General features: G+C 34.2%; 1 protein-coding gene across 1 annotated transcript in view; it reads right to left on the bottom strand.

Moving 5' to 3' along the window:
• LOC137619577 (uncharacterized) overlaps positions 1-21,772 on the bottom strand; it is a 331,101-nt gene that overhangs the window by 218,359 nt on the left and 90,970 nt on the right. Inside the window, exons 2-3 of the mRNA XM_068349725.1 lie at positions 17,078-17,242; positions 13,919-14,083 (exon numbers count right to left, since the gene is read on the bottom strand). Coding sequence (XP_068205826.1) covers positions 13,919-14,083; positions 17,078-17,242 — 330 coding nt within the window. The remainder of the gene's footprint in view (positions 1-13,918; positions 14,084-17,077; positions 17,243-21,772) is intronic.

The raw sequence follows: 21,772 nt of genomic DNA, 5'->3' as shown, positions 1-21,772 counted from the left end.
GTTATTGATGTACTGTCAAAAATAGTTTTTTCCCCTTTTACGTAACAAATTCCTGATTACATAAACGGTCCAAATCCTGGTGAGTAAATTTATTGCCTAGCCTATAGAATTTGCAGAACGCTGGTTTCCAAAAATATTCATATTATGACTTTTGTAATCTTAATATTTAGAAAAGGCACTATTTAATTTCTTTGAATTCTTGTTTTTAAAAGGGATTTAGTAGAATCGAATATTCGAAGACCATACTTTGGTTTAATTTCGTTAATATCACAAGCCAGTGTTAAATAGTTTTGTTTGCTAACTTTAAATACGAATAAAATAAGTCCATTTACTATTTATTAAGAGTGAGAGACCAACGTATGATAACGGTAGAAACTCATTAGAAATCTGATTTCGTTATATATTGTCCTTTCAAAACATAGCATCACATCTTTGTCATAATTCATCTACCTGACTGGTGATCGCCAGACTTGGGTTAGAGTCCCACTCAAACTCGTTAGTTCCTCTGGTCGCTGCAACCTAACCTTCTTAGTGACCTAAGGATAGGGTTTTGGGGGTATCCTATCGGTCTATCTGCTAAGTCATCAGCAACCATTGGCTGGCCCTCCTTGGTCCTAGCTTGGGTGGAGAAGGGTCTTGGGCGCTGATCATATGAATATGAGCAGTCTCTAGGGCATTGTCCTGCTCATTAGGACAATGTCACTGTCCCTTGCCCATGCCATTCATGAGCAATCTTCGCAACTTTAAAGCTTTAAGGATTAAACTGCGTTGGCATCTGCAGAACAATAGATCAAAATTCCATAATAAAAATTTTCATTAACTGATTTCTCTAACGTATCAAAATTTTATGAGACGTTTATAGAGAAGGAAGAAATATACCTTGATATATCATTTCCCTTTTACGCCTTATGTTGTTTTACCATATCATTCATTGTGAAAGTGAATGATCAATCGACGTATAAAAATCAAGAACAAAAGATTTCCGTGGATTTCAATTAATTTTTTGTTACATATAAAAATGCAACCATATATAATCAATATTGGACTGATTTTTTAGAGCAGTTAGGTTTTAGAAAAAAGAGGATTTAGCCAATAATATGTTGCAGTAAAACTGAAATAACATAATTTACCATTATCATTTGAGTTTTTTTACGAGATAGGCCTAAGCTATGGAAAATTTGCATGTTAAAAGACAAGAAACATAAGGCCAATCCAATTTTCATAAAGTCAGTATATGAACGATTTAGTAGCTAGTGATGTTTATTCGACATTATAACACAATAACCAAGAATTTTTATGTTTCCTAGTGAAGGAACTGAACAGACATGAAGTTTTGCAGTCATACGATATGATAATTGGGTATAATTTTACATTTCTCTCCGAATAACAACCATCATTTATGGTTTTCCAAACAGAAAACTGAGTATTGCCATAAGCAAAATCCCGATCTTGAATAAAAACTTTTGACAAACTTCCAAAATCTTACAGTCGCAGAGAGACTTGGAGACAAGAATTGTTACAGACAAGTGTTACGAAACCAAACAAGCCTTTTCCAGCTCGTGAGCAACATTCGAAATAGACTGTTATCATATAAAAACCGAATCCTATTTCTCCGCAGCGGGAACTTCGGTGTATTCAATTTCTTTCATGTTTGCCGACGAATACATCCCTCGCTTAAACCGAATAACATGCGGGTAAATAAACGACGATTTCTTTTCACGAGCAAATATTAAAGGTCAAGGTCAAGATCTCGTATCCAATTACGGGAAAAGGATAATACTTTGCTTTTCTTATTACATACAGCAACGTCGTTTCCTTAGCCTCAGGAACGAGATTGCATGAAAGAGTTGGTATTACAAAAGAGAAGTGGGATTTCATATTTTTTTTTTATCTGCTGGTAATATAGGAATGATAAATATAATTTACTGAAACGCAAAAATTGTCGAGAAAATATTTGGAATAGAGAAATATGCTGTTTGAAAAAAAAGGTGTATTGATATCGAAAAGCCATTAGTTGAGTTAGACTTCTAGTTAAGATAAATGGTTAGGATCAAGCTAAATGGTTTCTGATATATTTTGAATGACGTTTTTCCAAATACAATGGATGGAAGGATAAAAAAAATTTAAAAGAATAATATAAGAAAGAAAGATGGTTTAGTTATAAGGTTGTATGTCAATCAAAGAGTTTGTTTTTGCATCTCGATTATTTTGAAATTTTTATAATTAGAAGACTTTAATTCAATTGGGAATGTCTCTGTTGTCAATGACCTGTAGAACTATACAGAGAAGTTGTTTTGGAAAATTATAATGAATCAGATATGCTGAAATAAAATCATAGGAAATAGTTTGTTTCCCTAAAAGCTGATCTGCTTTAAAAAAAAAAAAAAAAAAAAAAAAAAAAAAAAAAAAAAAAAAAACCAGTCGGCTGATGTGGCGGGGGTCGTTAAAGTTTCATATTTCTGAAAATCATGTGGTTGCTCTTTTAATTTTTTATTGGATGGTTCAGAATAATATTTACTTGCCAGGCTAAATGGAACACATGAGACAAAGAAAGGAAAAGGCGAAATTGAATAAAAGAGAAAAAAGGGGGGAAAACTTTTCCTTCTTTTTGCTACCAATCAAGGTCTTTGTGTTTCAGCCCATCAAAGGACTTCTTCTTCCATTCTTCTTTGGCCTTCATTCATCGGAAAACATTTCATCCTTCACCTGTGTCTCTCTTTCCATGATCATATATACTGTATTTTTCGTCTCGCCATTCACACAATCTCTTTGAACCTTCACCTTCGCATATGTCATCATAACTTTCTCAACCCCTTCAACCCAACTCTGGCCTTCACACCTCTCTTCCTTTTCTTGGTATATCATATCCTTATTTTCCGACCCTTCTCCCGGTTCAGCTTCCTTCATTTCTATCATATAAACGACGCCTTTCTCCTCCACTGCCACTATATTTCCCCGCTTCCGAATGTGCAATCTTTTTTTTTCCTCCGACAAACAAATGACCTCAACCTTCTCCCATTACTCGCTTTTCCATTTACAGTTCTCTCGTCCCGTCTCTTTCCCCCCGGTTTTGCATTACCCTCTTGGCCTTGTCTGACTTCTGCCTTTACCATTGATCGTATGGAGACAAACCGTGTCTGAATAATGTGACGGAAAAATAACAGCGGGAGATGCATAAGCACTTGCGACAACAAAGGCCAAAAATTTCTACTGCCCTCAGGGCTCCATTCATACCCGAAAATAAATGGAAAAAGTTTCGACCCGCCAAATATAACCCTAATCGCTGCTTTTAAAGTTAAGCGGTAAACTTGCATATCACGACCATCTTTCTGGGGAGCCCCTTTTTGGCCCGAGACACTTTGGGACGGCAAAAAAACCATCATCTATCAAGACAGCGGTATTCTTTTCTGGACCTCCCGAGCAAAGACTTTTCTAAAAGAGAGTTGGATAAGTTGCTTGGGGATGTGTACATTCCACATCGCGATGCAGCGAATGTTTCCCGAGAGTTTATCAGCTATATTGATATTGTATGCGCTTGTCAGTTTTCCTTGGTTCTCTCTCTCTCTCTCTCTCTCTCTCTCTCTCTCTCTCTCTTTGTATATACATATATAAATATATATATATATATATATATATATAATACATACACATATATATGTATACATACATATATATGTATATATACATATATATATATGTATATATACATATATATGTATATATACATATATATATATATATATATATATGTATATGTATATATATGTACATATATACGTATATGTATATATTTACATATGTATGTATATGTATATATGTACATATATATGTATATATATATATATATATATATATTCATTTCGAGTACCTTAAGACGTCTTCAATTATTAAACAATTGTAAGCAGTTAAGAACCCTTGACGTCTTCAATTAACTCTTATGACGATCCCGACCAAATAGTTGTTATTATTATTACTTCTTGCTAAGCTACAACCCTAGTTGGAAAAGCAGGATGCTATAAGCCCAGGGGTCCCAACTGGAAAAATAGCCCAGTGAAGAAAGGAAATAAGGAAAAATAAAATATTTCAAGAATAGTAATATTAAAATAAACATTTCATATATAAACTATAAAAACTTTAACAAAACAAGAGGAAGAGAAATATGATAGAATAGGGTGCCCGAGTGTACCCTCAAGCAAGAGAACTCTTAACCCAAGACAGTGGAAAACCATGGTGCTGAGGCTATGGCACTACCCAAAACTAGAGAACAATGGTTTGATTTTGGAGTGTCCTCCTAGAAGAACTGCTTACTATAGCTGAAGAGTCTCTTCTACTCCTACCAAGAGGAAAGTAGCCACTGAACAATTAGAGTGCAGAAGTTAACCCCTTGTTTGAAGAAGAATTGTTTGGTAAATTATATGTATTGCAAGGTATCTTGTACTAATGCCCTTACACATGATTATAGATTATATAAATAATAAAACGAAAAATAATGTTCTAAGGCAATGACAGCTTTAGAAATACTTGAATCGACGATTAACGGAATAAAAAGATAGGATATAGAATAGGCGATACTTGAGTTAGGATACACAAATAAAAATAATCACTAGGTTATCATTAGTTATCTATTTGTGAAGGATACACAAATAAAAATAATCACTAGGTTATCATTAGTTATCTATTTGTGAAGGATACACAAATAAAAATAATCACTAGGTTATCATTAGTTATCTATTTGTGAAAACAAATTTGGGCAAGTATTCTTAATACTATTACACATATCAATCACTTTGACATTTTTTTTTCTGATCAAATTCTAATTAAACACGATCGTACACATAATGATAATACCATTATAGGAAATTTATGATATAAGAAATGAAAGGAATTGCATTCCCATATTAATTAACGCGAGCTGTGAAGTAATTGGATTATGTGGCCATGCATTAAGTAGGAGGAGGCTAACCGGGGTGCTTTTAGTTGCATTGTATTTGTTCATTTTATTTTGCAATGAATAATGATAATGATAATGTTGGCTATATTTGCTAATCAAATTAATAAATAGACTTTTCTTTTATGTTGTTGATATTATCGGCAATGCAGTTATCCACAAGTGTTCTGAGAGAGAGAGAGAGAGAGAGAGAGAGAGAGAGAGATGAAAACAAAACAAAGGCAGTTTTGAGAGAGAGAGAGAGAGAGAGAGAGAGAGAGAGATGAAAACAAAGCAAAGACAGTCTTGAGAGAGAGAGAGAGAGAGAGAGAGAGATGAAAACAAAACAAAACAGTCGAGAGAGAGAGAGAGAGAGAGAGAGAGAGAGAGAGATATGAAAACAAAACAAAGACAGTCTTGAGAGAGAGAGAGAGAGAGAGAGAGAGAGAGAGAGATGAAAACAAAACAAAGACAGTCTTGAGAGAGAGAGAGAGAGAGAGAGAGAGAGAGAGATGAAAACAAACCAGACAGTCTAGTCTTGTTGGAGAAAACAAAACCAGTTCCAGGAATTTAAAAAAAACAAAGACGGACATGTTATTTGTAACTGGTAGAGAATAACACAGGAGACAGGTAAATGCAAAAGAAGAAGAGAAAAAAAGAGACAGAAAAGAGAGGACAAACAGAGACATGTCATCGTCGCCCCGGGGGTGTTGCCAAGGCAGTGCCACTGAGGTCTTGCAAAAATAATGGAAGGGCTCTTCTTCAATAATGAGGAAATTCCTGGCAAAATATGGCAGGAGCTTTATAGAAATGGGTAGATTGTGGAGGGAGGGGAACGTGATCGAAACCTTTCTTCCTTCTCATTTTCTATATTTTTTGCTTATGATTAGTTTTACTTTTATTGTCTTGTTTTTTCCTAGTTTATTTTTATTGGTTATTTTGTTTTTTATATATCTTTTGCTTATGAGAGAGAGAGAGAGAGAGAGAGAGAGAGAGAGATGAAAACAAAGACAGTCTAGAGAGAGAGAGAGAGAGAGAGAGAGATGAAAACAAAACAAAGACAGTCTAGAGAGAGAGAGAGAGAGAGAGAGAGAGAGAGAGAGAGAGATGAAAACAAAACAAAGACAGTCTTGAGAGAGAGAGAGAGAGAGAGAGAGAGAAAAAAGAAAACAAAACAAAGACAGTCTTGAGAGAGAGAGAGAGAGAGAGAGAGAGAGATGAAAACCAAACAAAGACAGTCTAGTCTTGTTGGAGAAAACAAAACCAGTTCCAGGAATTTAAAAAACAAAGACGGATGCGTTATTTGTAACTGGTAGAGAATAAGACAGGAGACAGGTAAATGCAAAAGAAGAAGAGAAAAAAAAAGAGACAGATAGGAGAGGACAAACAGAGCCATGTCATCGTCGCCCCGGGGGTGTTGCTAAGGCAGTGCCACTGAGGTCTTGCAAAAATAATGGAAGGGCTCTTCTTCAATAATGAGGAAATTCCTGGCAAAATATGGCAGGAGCTTTATAGAAATGGGTAGATTGTGGAGGGAGGGGAACGTGATCGAAACCTTACTTCCTTCTCCTTTTTCTCATTTTCTATATTTTTTGCTTATGATTAGTTTTACTTTTTTGTATTTTTTCGTATTTTTTTTTATATTGGTTATTTTGTTTTTTTACATATTTTTTTGCTTATGATTAGTTTTACTTTTTTTTTCTTGTTTTTTTTCCTAGCTTTTTTTATATTGTTTTTTTTTTTTTTTTTTTTTTTTTTGCTTATGATTAGTTTTACTTTTTTATATTGTTTTTTCTAGGCTTTTTTATATTGGTTATTTTGTTTGTTATATTTTTTTCTTAATAGTTTTACTTTTTTTTTTCTCCTAGTTTTTTTATGTTGGTTATTTTTTTTTTGGGGGGGGGGGGCTATGATTAGTTTTACTTTTTTTGTAGTGTTTTTTTTTAGTGTTTTTTTTTTATACATTGGTTATTTTGTTTAGAAAATCCAACATTTATGGGGCAATGAACTGCATTCAATCTTTAGCTTAGAATATTTATAAATCTTATCTGTCCTCAAATATTTCTGAAATAAGGATATTATATCATACTAGCAAAAGTAAATATTCATTTCAGTCTTAGTTTTGTGGGATTGGTATACTCGGTGGCTTAAAACTTTGTGGTTGAACATATTCCTATGGATAAAGACTTTTCATTTCATTAGAATGACTTCGGTTTATAAGGGACTTTCAACGTCCTATGAATACGAATAATCTTATGTCCTATAAACAAAAGTAATTCTACGACCTGTAAAGACTATTGAGAACTAAAAACTATTTGTATTTATCGATCAAATTGATTTTTTAAATATTAGTAATCGAGACAATACAAATTTACTGGAGCTTTTTATGAATTGAAAGGAAAAGTAGATGAAATTATGTAATTATTTATCGAAAGTTTTCGTGAATTCTAATTTCCCAAATTGGTTAATATAAGAATAAATAGTTAATAAGATATACCCTAATATATCCTACGGTAATGGTGGCCCTCCAGTGGGAACCGGGGTTTTTGTGGGCGGGGAATATTTACTGGCGAATCGGTAAATAATGGTAAAACTTAACCTTTTCTTCTCTACACATTATTCTCTCGGACGCATAATAAATCCACGAAAATTTGCACAAAATAGGATGATCCTATAGTCAATTCTTTTTAGTGAGGCAGGTTTGCACCGACTCGCAGGGGTGCCCTTTTAGCTCGGAAAAGTGTCCTGATCGCTGATTGGTTGGACAAGATCATTCTAACCAATCTGATAGTAGGAAACTTTTCCGAATTAAAAGGGCACCGCTGTGAGTCAGTGCAAATGCACCTCATTAAAAAAATGAGTATAGGTAAAACTTCAGAAGCATGACGCACTTGATATTAAAAAAATATAATCACCTACATTGAAAAAGCATGTGAAATGGTATGTTAAGTATAGTTTTTATGAGATTGAACGAGAAGGAATTAAATGAGGATGGTAAGTCGGGGGAGACGTTTCCTGTATGGTAATGTTTACTTTTAATGAGCCCTTTAACTCGATTTCTTACGCAAGCACGATCAGTTCCAATTAGTTTATTGGCTTAGAGTTGTGACATCATTATGAGGTAATGGTTTCATAACCAATTACGAACGACTTCAGTCGAAAACCAAGATTTACAAGGATTCCAGCGAACTAATACAGTTACCGCTTAACATGCACTGGTATCCATGTTTGACTGAATACTTCATAGAATGAAGGAACAGCCGGTGTTTAGACCTTTGTAGATGTGCCACGTGTTAGATGTCAGGTATGGTGTCCAACGTAGCAAAGTGTAATGGCTGTTCATTCGACTATTTTGAGGCTATAGCCAAGTTTCAATGAAAAATCGTGATGTTTGTGGTCTAGTGTTTGAATTTTTAATAGGGCATTGTGCTATCCTGTAAAATATAAAGTGCAATAAGTATGATTCTGTGATGGTGTTTAGGCAAGACCAGCACAATTTTTACTGCATCGCTTCTGTGAAGATTGCAAACACAAAGAGGAGACGTAGATGTGGGTATAGTGTAAGTGCTTTTAAAGGAACGTTCCTTGATAAGGCCCACGTCAAGCCGTGGAAACTCATTCTCTTCGTAAACCACTGGCTCAACAAACATTAGAACCATGAAACTGTCATCGAATGCCTCCATATTTCGCCTAATAAGAGTGTTGACTGGCGGAGTTTGTTCTGAAGTAAGCGATTTTTATTTTCCAAGAGGATATTGGAGGTGATGGATTAGTAGTGGAGATTGACGAATCTCACTTCGGTAAGGCCAAGTACGACATTCGCAGGTGTTTGAGTTTGATGTGGGTGTTGGGGAAATCGAACGATGTCCAAGAAGTTTTTTTTTTTTTACTCCCTCACCTGAGCCTTTACCTCGGAAAAGGGATGCTGTTACCCTTATCCCTGAATACAAAACTATATTAAGGTAGTTAGCATCATTATAAGTAACAAGTGCGTGCATATAGGTCGTCAGGAGAGCTGGGCTACGAGCACAGGACTGTTAATCACTCTGAACACTAAGTTGCCCCCTCAGACCCAGGGACCCATACTCAGAATATCAATTGATTGATTGATTTGAGGTTTTCTGGCATCCTGATATCTCAAGAGTATCGAACGCCTGTGAAGGAAGTAAAGGAGTGGATCGAAAGACCTGGTAATAAAATGGAGTATTTCCGTCAGTATTTTGCCAGGTTTTTTACACTCCCCACTACCCAAAGGCCTCATTAATGCACCAATTCTTCATCACTGCCAGTCGCCTTTGCCCTCCACAACAACACCAGGTGGCGGAGGATCCCGATGATCCCCAACCTTCCACGTCTCAATCATAAGGTAAGCAATTAATTGTTATTTAACTTTACTTTTCATATTCATTGTGATTTAATATTTTTGTGTGACCTGGGAAGGGGGGTCCTGGGGGATTCCCCCTGGCTAGGGCCTGTGACCTGGGAAATACTAGGTTAGGTGGGTTTGTTAGGTTCTGTACCCTTTTACAATCTCAAAAGTGTTAAATAATCATGATTTTTCCTATTTCTGCACACTCAAAATCACAGGTTCCAACCTATGTCCCTTGAGAAAGGGGGTGGGGTCCATGTTTGTACAACGGCTTATTTGCAGTGAAAATAAAGGTCAGATTCGTTGAAAGCACATTATTTCTAGTAGGAAAAGTTTTGTTTTCTCTTAGAAATGGTGGCCTGTTTTTCATAAATTTACCGGGCCCTGTCTTGCAGTTCACATGGAAGATCTTCCTTAACCTTTTAAAGATTTTCCGGTTAAATGTAGAGTAGGCCCACGCGTTCCGAGAATCTCAAATTAATTACAGTTACTTTCTCTTGTTGTAAAACTGAGTGCCTCTTAAAACAATTAGTTTTTATATCGGGCAGGACCCAAACAAGGTATAGGGCACTAAGTCATATCAGAGGATAATCAAATCCCAAATTTATTTGGTGTTATGAATAATCTCTCGAGAGAGGGAGTATTGCGTATATCTTGAGATTTTGAAATCATTATAGTGATACAAGTAGTAATAGTAGCATTTATATTTATCATTATCATTAAGTTGTTATATAATTGCTCAGTCATATCTACTGTATATCAATAACATTATTAGATTGTGATTTCTGGTAAATCTACTATGACGCATACAAAACTAACGCCGTGTTTTCCAAAGAAAAATTTATTGCGATGCAAGGAATCTCAGGAATAAAATAATGCATACGTGGAGGTTAGATAGGAAGTGACGTTATTCATCATGGGGTCTCGATTCCAAAATCATTACATTTTATTAAATAGGGATTTCTTTGTGAAAGGGTTTTTATCTAATGAATAAGAATATTTTTTTGATACAGCCTATTATATTTGAACGTAAAGTTCTTGTTATTATAAGAGATCCTAACGAGAGCATTTTTTGAAAGAGTTTTTGTATCACGTGACACAGCCATATAATACGTACCTAGTTGGTGGTATATGTAATGCAAGTTTTGCATCGCAGAGGCACGCCTCTCTGGCACTGCCCTTCAGAATACAGTCCAAAGGTTAAGTTTAACCTTAGGCAACTGATACATCTATTCCCTCAGGGTATCGCAAGTCTCTCATCTCTATGATGAAAAACTTTGTGCTTGAATTACACAAGTGTTAATGTAACTGTCTAATCATAGTACCATTTGTGAGTTGGAATTGTTTATGGTACTCATGTTGATATAGGTGTCTGAGCCTATAGTCAATTTCTTTTAATGAGGCGCATTTGCGCGGACTCGCAGCGGTGCCCTTTTAACTCGGAACAGTTTCCTGATCGCTGATTGGTTAGAATTATCTTGTCCAACCAATCAGCGATCAGGAAATTTTTCTGAGCTAAAAGGGCACAGCTGCGAGTCGGTGCAAACCTGCCTCGCTAAAAAAATTGACTATAGTATCAGTCTTGTGTTTGAATTGCTTTAAAGAAACGAAGTGTTAAGAACTGTATAATCACTGTTTTGTCACTCGGTATAATTATTAAGGCTAAACGTTTACATAACAGGCTTTTAACGAGATTAAGTTGTGTATTTATGTTAATCGAAACCTGTAGCAGCATATAGGCGTCTTTTGTATTTATTCAAATGTATATGATACTTTAGAGATTTCTCCCGATTTAGTAAAGCCGTGTGGATCGAGATGTAAAATCAAGTGATTATGTAAAAGTAAAAACTACTTGATACCGCTTTATTTGCACTAAGTGATATTTCTGTAAAAAGTGTATATTCTTTTTAAATATGTAATAACATTATATACTTGTAAGCCATCTGCATTATTTAATCTTTTGACATTTGTGTAACTCTGTTACCACTTCGAGTCTGGTTATTATTACTCTTAAAAACTATGCAAGTCGTAAGCTAAATACATCGTGATAAAAGCTTTACGAACCCAAATAAAAAAAATGCAGTTAATGGCTTTCGTTTTGTACTAAGCCAAATCTAAAAGGATTGATATAAGTGAATGTGTATTTAAATGGAAAAAATAAAAAAGGAGTCTAGGGTTGCAACATATGCTATCTTTGAATTAGGGGATTTCAGATAATTGATCATCTGAACTTTGAAAACATCAAAATCTAACACTTGTTAGAAACTTGCACTCTCTGAATTTCTAAGTTTCGTGGATGGGTCAAAGAAATGTCTTTTTCCAGCGGAAAGAGGCCAATAGGTAAGCCTCTCTTTAAGCGTGCATTGAGATCCTATTAGTACGATAAGCTAAATTGAAAATAACTCTTATAAAAGCATATTACGAGAATTACAGAGAACCTACATAGATATAACTCTGGTGATTAAATCCACGGGATCATATAGGATGATATAAGAAAAAATATTAAGTTCAAAATAACCATCTGGACCTATTAATACTTTTCTAGAAAAATGCCAGTAATATAAAAAAAAAAAAAAAAAACATTCTTCCAGAAATATGCAAGACAGAACTAGAACTAACAAGGGCGATTAAGCTCGCAAGAATATATACCGAGAGATAAAGAAAAAAAATATATTTTTCAGTTTCAGATATATTTCCACACTTTTCTTCCCACGGCTAAAAGCATTTCATGAACTACTCTCTCCCTCTCCCAGAGATGCTCTTTGGGTGCTATCATCGTGATTTCGTGCTCATCCTAGAAATGGGTTCTTTCCATATCACTTTCCATTTTGTGGAAAATATAAAAAATATATATATATATATTCTTATAGAAAAGAAAGGAGCATGTGGTGATCTTTCCCTCTTGAAACCGAGCGACTCATTTAAAATGACTTATAAACAGGCGTCTTTTGATATTGCTGTAGCTAATAATATCAACAAAAGTAGTACCTTTTACTTTGCCAATAAAGACACTTAACATATCAGCAATGTTTATCATATCGCAGGTTGCTTTAGTGGATGAGACAGGCTGACTTAATTATGTATTGCATGCTCATTTAAATATCTAATTATTTTGAAAATATAAGAAAATATCTGGAAGAGTTTTGGGAAAGAAAAGCACCAGCTTGTAAGAATTAAATATGTAGAAGTATTTTTCGAAATGCTGCTGGGCCTTTTGTGTGTAGGTGTATAAAACAGATAATGTTGTGGGAGGTTTCATCTCAGGGTTTGTCCTCGACTCAATAATTAGGATGTGTATGTAGAAGTATATTATTTTCCTTAATTTAAAAGCACCACTTGTAGCAATAATGGCTTTGTCATTTATATATATATATTTATATATATATATATATATATAATATATAATATATATATATATATATATATATATATATAATGTATACAGTATGTATATACAGTATACGCATGTATGTATATATATATATATATATATATATATATATATATATATATATATATATAGATAGATAGATAGATAGATAGATATATTTGACAAGACAATAGGAATAAAGGTGTAAAAGTGAGCGGCAACAATAATACTTTTAATTAACTCATTGTTTGTACTTTAATATTAGCATGTGTAGTGGCACATGTACCTTATCATAAAATCCTTTTAAGAATCACCTAACAGGAAGTGCCTAACAGTTCAACTGAGTTTATTACTGTTACTGCTATTATGGTTGCAGCGGCAAGATGAACTAAGGAAATAAATCGAAAGTGTCATGCAAAAAAGTAGTTTTCTATACATTGAATACCAATGTTTTAGCGATCTTTGTTAGAATAACAACTCGCTGGGGTGAATGTAGTTAGTTGGGATAGGCGTAAACTTTCAAATTACTTATCAAATCAATTTTATTTATGGGAATAATGTTGTTTAACTTTGCCTGAAAAAACAATATGAAACTAGTTTTACGATTTACGCAATATCATGATTTAGTGTTACCTTGCCAGGAGTGAAGCTGATAGGGAAACAAACATTGGTTAAGTTAGGTGAGGATGTCTTAGGTTAGGTGGTGGTCTTGTGTTTTTCCCCTTTACAATGTGATTTTTCAATCATAACATCCTTTCCCTCCTAGGCTTTATACACAGATAAATTGGGCTATGGCTTAGTGGATAGATACAAAGGGTAGGCTGTATAGCAGTGGTTCCCAACTTTTTTTCTGTCATTTCCCCCCTGCACCTAGTTCAACCATCCAGATTTCCCCTCTTCATGCCCCGCTCAGCCCTCATGCCCACTCGCCTGCCTCAGAAATGGGCATGATACTCCAATTCTCCCCTTGAATATCATGTCGGTGAGAAATGATATGATTATATCACAATTGAATGGCTAACAACAAATTTCCGCACGTACTATGAGGACATTTTCCGCTTGTTTTAGTTAGTAGGTAGTGTAATTATTTCCCCCCTGGAAGTTTCAAATTTCCCCCCAGGGGGAAATTTCCCCCAGGTTGGGAACCACTGCTGTATAGGAATAAATATATATCAATAAGTTAGTAGGTAAATAAAACAATTAAAATTTTAAAACGCTCTGTCCATAAGAACTATAAAGGCTCCCAACTCACCTAAAATAGTTCCCAGAGTATGATCAGCCCGAGGTCCTGTGCCGGCTCCAAAACTGCCAGTAGGTCCTCGGTTCCTTGTCCAGTCGAATTCGTCATGTTCCCCGTTCGACCATCCGCATATGGAGTCGCTCTCAAAATCGCAAGAATACTCCACTTTAGCTGGAGCTATAAAAGAAATAGAAACGTATTAATATGATTTCATAGAAAGTAGTCCGTGGCTGTAAGTAGCTTGAGTTAAAAGGTAAAGGAAACTACATTTCTTATTGATTCTAATAATGCTTTTTATCCTAGTATCCAGTTAAATGGAGCTACATAATTTAGAAATTTTATACGGATCCTTTTGAAAGAATTTATAGATATAAGATAGAATTTTAAAGACCATGACATAATATTTTTATGCAGTCATAACTCTCTACATTCAAATGAGGATGAATTAATTTCATCACCTTTTAAAGATGAAAACTTACAACTTTTTAAAGTATTATAGTAAAAAAAAATCAACGAATGTTATTGTTCTTAATTCGCATCGATACTTCCCAACAACGTTCATTAAGATATTTTAGTGTATCCTTCACTACTCTATTTGATATGTGAATATATTTGAATCAGTCGGAAATACAAAGATATCTTACATTCTTTATTTGACGCCCTAGAAGGGCTCATGACCAACTTTTTCAAAATCCCCGTTAGGAAAAAAGTTCTAATGTCCCAATTCTCATTCAGTTTCTTTAGTTTATAATTCTAAAACTTTTCGTTTTAATTGATTAGACTGATTTCGAAGGTCAACGCTAGTGGTGTTAAGCCTTTTGATTCATAACCTCTATTACAGGCCCTGTTTGGGTAAAGCCCCATACTGGCTCAGTGGCAACTTAACAAAACCCAAGCCACTAACCTTTTACTTTGCAACATACACTCATATATATATATATATATATATATATATATATATATATATATATATATATATATATATATACTTATTCACTTTTAACAATGAAAAAGGTTTATCATAATTTTAAAGGTTTCGTGTATTGATAATATGTATATATATATATATATATATATATATATATATATATATATATATATATATATATATATATATAAATATATATATACACACATAAATATACACACACACACATATATATATATATATATATATATATATATATATATATACACATACATACATACATACATACACATATGTAAACAATGAAAATAACACCAGAAAACACACAATGATAAAGTGAGCTTCAAATGTATATTAGTTATTATTCGAGTGTCATGGGAGGGGAATTTTCTTTTGGTAAATAATTTTATGTAGGCGAGCAAAAACCTTTTCGTGTAACTGCCGACAGTTGTTTTAAACCATGGCCATTACCTATATAATCCTTACCTTTGCACTCAGGGATTATTTTCATACTCCTTACCTTTGCACTCGGGTATTGTTATTTTCATACTCCTTACCTTTGCACTCGGGTATTGTTATTTTCATACTCCTTACCTTTGCACTCGGGTATTGTTATTTTCATACTCCTTACCTTTGCACTCGGGTATTGTTATTTTCATACTCCTTACCTTTGCACTCAGGCATTGTTATCTTCCTACTCCTTACCTTTGCACTCTGGCATTGTTATCTTCCTACTCCTTACCTTTGGACTCTGGTATTGTTATTTTCATACTCCTTACCTTTGCATTCGGGCATTGTTATTTTCATATCCTTACATTTGCACTCAGGCATTGTTATCTTCCTACTCCTTACCTTTGCACTCGGGCATTGTTATCTTCCTACTCCTTACCTTTGCACTGGGGCATTATCTTCCTACTCCTTACCTTTGCGCTCGGGTATTGTTATTTTCATACTCCTTACCTTTGCACTCGGGCATTATTATCTTCCTACTCCTTACCTTTGCACTCTGGTATCGTTATTTTCATACTCCTTTCCTATGCACTCGGGTATTATTTTCATACTCATTACCTTTGCACTCGGGTATTATTTTCATACTCCTTACCTTTGCACTGGGGTATTGTTATTTTCATACTCCTTACCTTTACACTGGGGTATTGTTATTTTCATACTCCTTACCTTTGCACTCGGGTATTGTTATTTTCATACTCCTTACCTTTGGACTCTGGTATTGTTATTTTCATACTCCTTACCTTTGCACTCGGGTATTGTTATTTTCATACTCCTTACCTATGCACTCGGGTATTGTTATTTTCATACTCCTTACCTTTGCACTCGGGTATTGTTATTTTCATACTCCTTACCTTTGCACTGGGGTATTGTTATTTTCATACTCCTTACCTTTGGACTCTGGTATTGTTATTTTCATACTCCTTACCTTTGGACTCTGGTATTGTTATTTTCATACTCCTTACCTTTGCACTCGGGTATTGTTATTTTCATACTCCTTACCTTTGGACTCTGGTATTGTTATTTTCATACTCCTTACCTTTGCACTCGGGTATTGTTATTTTCATACTCCTTACCTTTGGACTCTGGTATTGTTATTTTCATACTCCTTACCTTTGCACTCGGGTATTGTTATTTTCATACTCCTTACCTTTGCACTGGGGTATTGTTATTTTCATACTCCTTACCTTTGGACTCTGGTATTGTTATTTTCATACTCCTTACCTTTGGACTCGGGTATTGTTATTTTCATACTCCTTACCTTTGGACTCTGGTATTGTTATTTTCATACTCCTTACCTTTGCACTCGGGTATTGTTATTTTCATACTCCTTACCTTTGGACTCTGGTATTGTTATTTTCATACTCCTTACCTTTGCACTCGGGTATTGTTATTTTCATACTCCTTACCTTTGGACTCTGGTATTGTTATTTTCATACTCCTTACCTTTGCACTCGGATATTGTTATTTTCATACTCCTTACCTTTGCACTGGGGTATTGTTATTTTCATACTCCTTACCTTTGGACTCTGGTATTGTTATTTTCATACTCCTTACCTATGCACTCGGGTATTATTTTCATACTCCTTACCTTTGCACTCGGGTATTATTTTCATACTCCTTACCTTTGCACTCTGGTATTGTTATTTTCATACTCCTTACCTTTGCACTCTGGTATAGTTATTTTCATACTCCTTACCTTTGCACTCTGGTATAGTTATTTTCATACTCCTTACCTTTGCACTCGGGTATTGTGTCATTCCATCCAAAACCGTTGCAAGTCAACGCTGACGCCCCGTCAAGAGTGTATCCAGGATTACATATAAACTGTACCAGTGCATCGTTGTACAAGTAAACCGCCTCCCCGTTCGGGATGGAATCATAATAGTCACAGCCAGTAGCTGTAAAGAAAGTTGAGGATGAAATGAATAAATATATTTCTGATTAATTTCATAAAACATGCGTTAGGTGTAATATTTTCGTATTTTAAGCTTATTCAAGGTTAATATTGATACTTTTCAAACGTCCTGTATAGAAGATGAAATAATAACTTTCCACCAGTATGCCATATGATATATATATATATATATATATATATATATATATATATATATATATATATTAATACTGTAAAACAAAGGAATTTCTCTTACATATCATCGGCTGAGAAGGAACTTAACTGAGATCTTTTTATGATGCTAAAGTGATATATCGACACGCATCGTAAAACTCTCTCTCTCTCTCTCTCTCTCTCTCTCTCTCTCTCTCTCTCTCTCTCTCTCTCCTCTCTCTCTCACTCTCTCTATATCTATATATATATATATATAGATATATATATTATATAGATATATATATATATATATATATATATATATATGTATATATATATATATAAATATATATATATAATTATACGCACACATATATGTATGTATTGTTTGCATATGCACGTGTGTGTGTGTGTAAGCTAGAAATATTTTTCAAAAGGTGTTAAAAGTCAAGATACAAGACATTCTCAGATGACAAGAGAAGCAATATGATATCATATATAAAGTGAAACTACAAGTGGTTTGCTCTCATGTATTCGGATAGTGGTGGAAGGAAGCCGGAGTTTCGTCATTGAGTATTTTAGCCCGAAAACTCAGTGAGAAGTTTTGCGGGAGTTATGACGAGAAGAAGAGGGCTAAATGGGAATAAAAGATGGACGATATAAATGGAATGTTGTGCCAAGTCTTTTTCAAGGAAGCAGAGAGAGTATTTCGAATGTGGACGAAGAAAGAAAAACTTGTAAAAGATGGTATAGGAGTTTTGTAATTGTTTATAGATTGAAGAATGGTGAAATACGGAAGATATAGAAAGACTAGTAAAAGATGGTATAGGAGTTTGATTGAAGAATGGTGAAATACGGAAGATATAGAAAGACTAGTAAAAGATGGTATAGGATTTTTGTAATTGTTTATAGATTGAAGAATGGTGAAATACGGAAGATATAGAAAGACTAGTAAAAGATGGTATAGGATTTTTGTAATTGTTTATAGATTGAAGAATGGTGAAATACGGAAGATATAGAAAGACTAGTAAAAGATGGTATAGGATTTTTGTAATTGTTTATAGATTGAAGAATGGTGAAATACGGAAGATATAGAAGAATCAGTAAAAGATAGTATAGAATTTTTGTATTTATTAATGGACTGAAGAATGGTGGAGCAGAGAAGATAGCCTTATATACAACAACAATAACAAATACTGCAGTTTCTAGTCCACTGCAGCCCAAAGCCTGACATTCCATGCCTGGGTTTGGCCAGTTTTCACCACCACGTTGGCTATTGCGGGTTGATAATGGTAGGAGATTTTCATCTGATCGCTTACAGCAAACCAGACTAGTATGGGCCTTGGCTGCTACAACGTTGCTTAAAAATGGCGAAACACAAACCCTTTCACCACGTTAAGGTATCCTCCACTCAGAAAGGGAGCCCTATATAATTGTTATCAGATGGGAAAAGAGATTTAAGATTGAAAAGATAGTTATTTCTTAATATAAATTGATAAGAGTTTATTTATTTTAGATATATTAGAGATAAGCCGTACACGTTCTTTAATAGTTAGGAAGATAATACCTTTGAATCAAGGAAGAGCAACAATTATAGGCATAATCCAAATGCTAAGTAAACGGTGAATAATACTTAATTACGATAAACTATTAGTGGATACTAATATTATCCATTATAATGGTTAGAAGATAATACCTTTGAATCAAGGAAGAGCAAGTATAGGCATAATCCAAATGCTAAGTAAACGGTAAATAATAATCAATGACGATAAAATATTAGTGGATACTAATATTATCGATTATAATTAAGGGAAGTATCACAAAGCTGTGAACTCACGAGTCTGGAATTTTGCTACGCAAGGCGGTACTTACAAAGAGAAAAGGATCCAAGATTTTCTTTATTTTTTTTTTCCAATAGGGTTTCAATATGCTGTTTAACCATTATGAATTAATTTCTGTTTACGTTGAATCAATATATGTGCAACGTTAAGAGACGCGTTTATTATAATTATTCTGAAAAAAAATGCTCCATTATTTCCTTATATGAATAAATTCCTCATTAGCGATTTAGTCAGTTACAACACTTCTGTCTAAGCTATTTACTCTCTTCTTCATACACAATACACCAAGTACTAATCTTTGAATCAAGTGATCTTTATACTCTTTCCACCAGCAGAAAGGATCGAGTTTGCTATCCATAGAGATAAATATGTTTAAACACGAACCTCATACTCAGTACTTTAAGGAGTACATGTTTCTATAAATTTCAGACCATGTATCATCATACCCATCTCCTACGCCTATTGACGCGAAGGGCCTCTGTTAGATTTCGCCAGTTGTCTCTATCTTGAGCTTTTAAATCAATAATTCTCAATTCATCCTCTCCTACTTTACGCCTCATAGTCCTCAGCCATATAGGCCTGGGTCTTCCAACTCTTTTAGTGCCTTGTGGAGCCCAGTTGAAAGTTTGGTGAACTAATTTCCCTTGGGGAGTGTGAAGATCATACCCAAACCATCTCCTACCCCTCACCATGATCTCATCCACATATAGCACTTGAATGATCTCTCTTATAGTTTCATTTCTAATCCTGTCCTGCAATTTAACTTCCAATATTCTTCTGAGGGCTTTGTTCTTAAAGGTATAGATTATGAAATTTACTTCGAGTAATCTATCCAAGCAGTTATCAAGAGATTCTATCGCCAATTTGTTTCCTAGCATATTCTTTTTGAAGAAAATTCCCAAGATGAGATGAAAATATAGCCTATCTTATTTTTGGCATTCATACTCTCCCCAATACTGTTTCTTGCTTACTCTTCTTTTCTTGTATAGCCTTTTCGTATTTTTCCTTCAGTTTTTAAGCACAGACCAGTTTTGTATTTTTAGAAAGACGTTTTATATAGAACACTATTTTCAATTTTTCTTCCAATAGTCTGTACTCAATTCCATTAGCCTGTTAAATAGGTTTTTCGTATTTTCTTCCTAGTCTTTTCCTAAATTTAATCATTTTCATGTTTTGTATCCACATTGTTTTTCTGCAATATAGCATTTCCGTTTTATATTCCCAGTCTTTTCCCTTCAAAAGATAATTTTCTGTTCCTCTAAAAGGTTCTTTATGTGATTTATTTCCGGATGTTTTCATACAACCTAGCATTGCTGCCTTTCCTTTACAGATATATTCGAAGAAAAATTACTTTTCCTATTTTCTTCACAATGCTATATAAAAGGCTCCTATCGCTTTTTCTACCACACTTTATAAAATACAATTTTCTTTTCATTTTATGGCTCACTCAAACTTCTAGCTAAGATCTGGTTGCATATAATGTTATAAAGTTGATCTGTTTATCTAATATCACTCCAGTCTTGGAATTTATACTTCTCCATACTAATATCTGTTCTGTATACATCATCATTATCATCTCCTCCTACGCCTATTGACGCAAAGGGCCTCGGTTCGATTTCGCTAGTCGTCTCTTATCTTGAGCTTTTAAATCAATACTTCTCCATTCATCCTCTCCTCCTTCACGCTTCATAATCCTCAGCCATGTAGGTCTGGGTCTTCCAACTCTTCTTGTGCCTTGCGGAGCCCAGTTGAAGGTTTGGTGAACTATCCTTTGACGAATTTAGCCAATGAATCCTCTATGGATGTAGTCAGTTCAGCATACATAATTTCTTAGAGATTACTCAAAAACAGTAAATTATATTTTAAAATGTAATTTTTTTCTAAAATGCTTCGATCAAGAAATGTGTCGATAATATAATGAAGAAAAACAACTTTGTATTAGTAAGTACCTTGAGCACACTTTATTATTTTGAAGAATTACTTAATTATATGTTTGTTTTACCTTTGATGTTTCGGTTCTGAAAACATATCGGTAATTAAAAAGTTAATTAACAGCCTTCCAGCCTTCTTTTAACAAATCTATAACTCGTACTTATTTGATGACATCTTGATGCTTCATTATAAAAAAAACATGAAAACTTTTCTTCATAATTTCACTGAGTATTTTTTTTTTTTTTCATTTTTAACGTTTAATTGCATCCCAGACATAACTGATTTTGATATGTATTTTTTTTTTATTCCGCAGCATAATCAGAACAGCTCTAAAATTGCGTTAGTTTAATTAACTTTACCTGAAACTCTCGCACAATATTTAGACTGTTTCGTTTTTTTTTTATCCTTTTCTTTCAGTCTGATGAAATTGATGATTGCCTGGGTCTTCTTAATTCCACTTTGCGGTTAAACCTCGCTCGGGATTGATTGCAATTTATCCATCAAATTAAAATATATGTGGGAAATCTCACACAAGAGAATACTTCAGAATTTAATGCAGCCTTGAAATATTGAATCATAGAATTTACCGGATTTCTCATAGAATTAGA

The sequence above is a fragment of the Palaemon carinicauda genome, chromosome 26 (assembly GCF_036898095.1).
Source record: "Palaemon carinicauda isolate YSFRI2023 chromosome 26, ASM3689809v2, whole genome shotgun sequence".
Lineage (NCBI taxonomy): Eukaryota > Metazoa > Arthropoda > Malacostraca > Decapoda > Palaemonidae > Palaemon > Palaemon carinicauda.
Note: the sequence above shows the minus strand (reverse complement) of the source record. Positions and strands in the feature narration are given on the sequence as shown.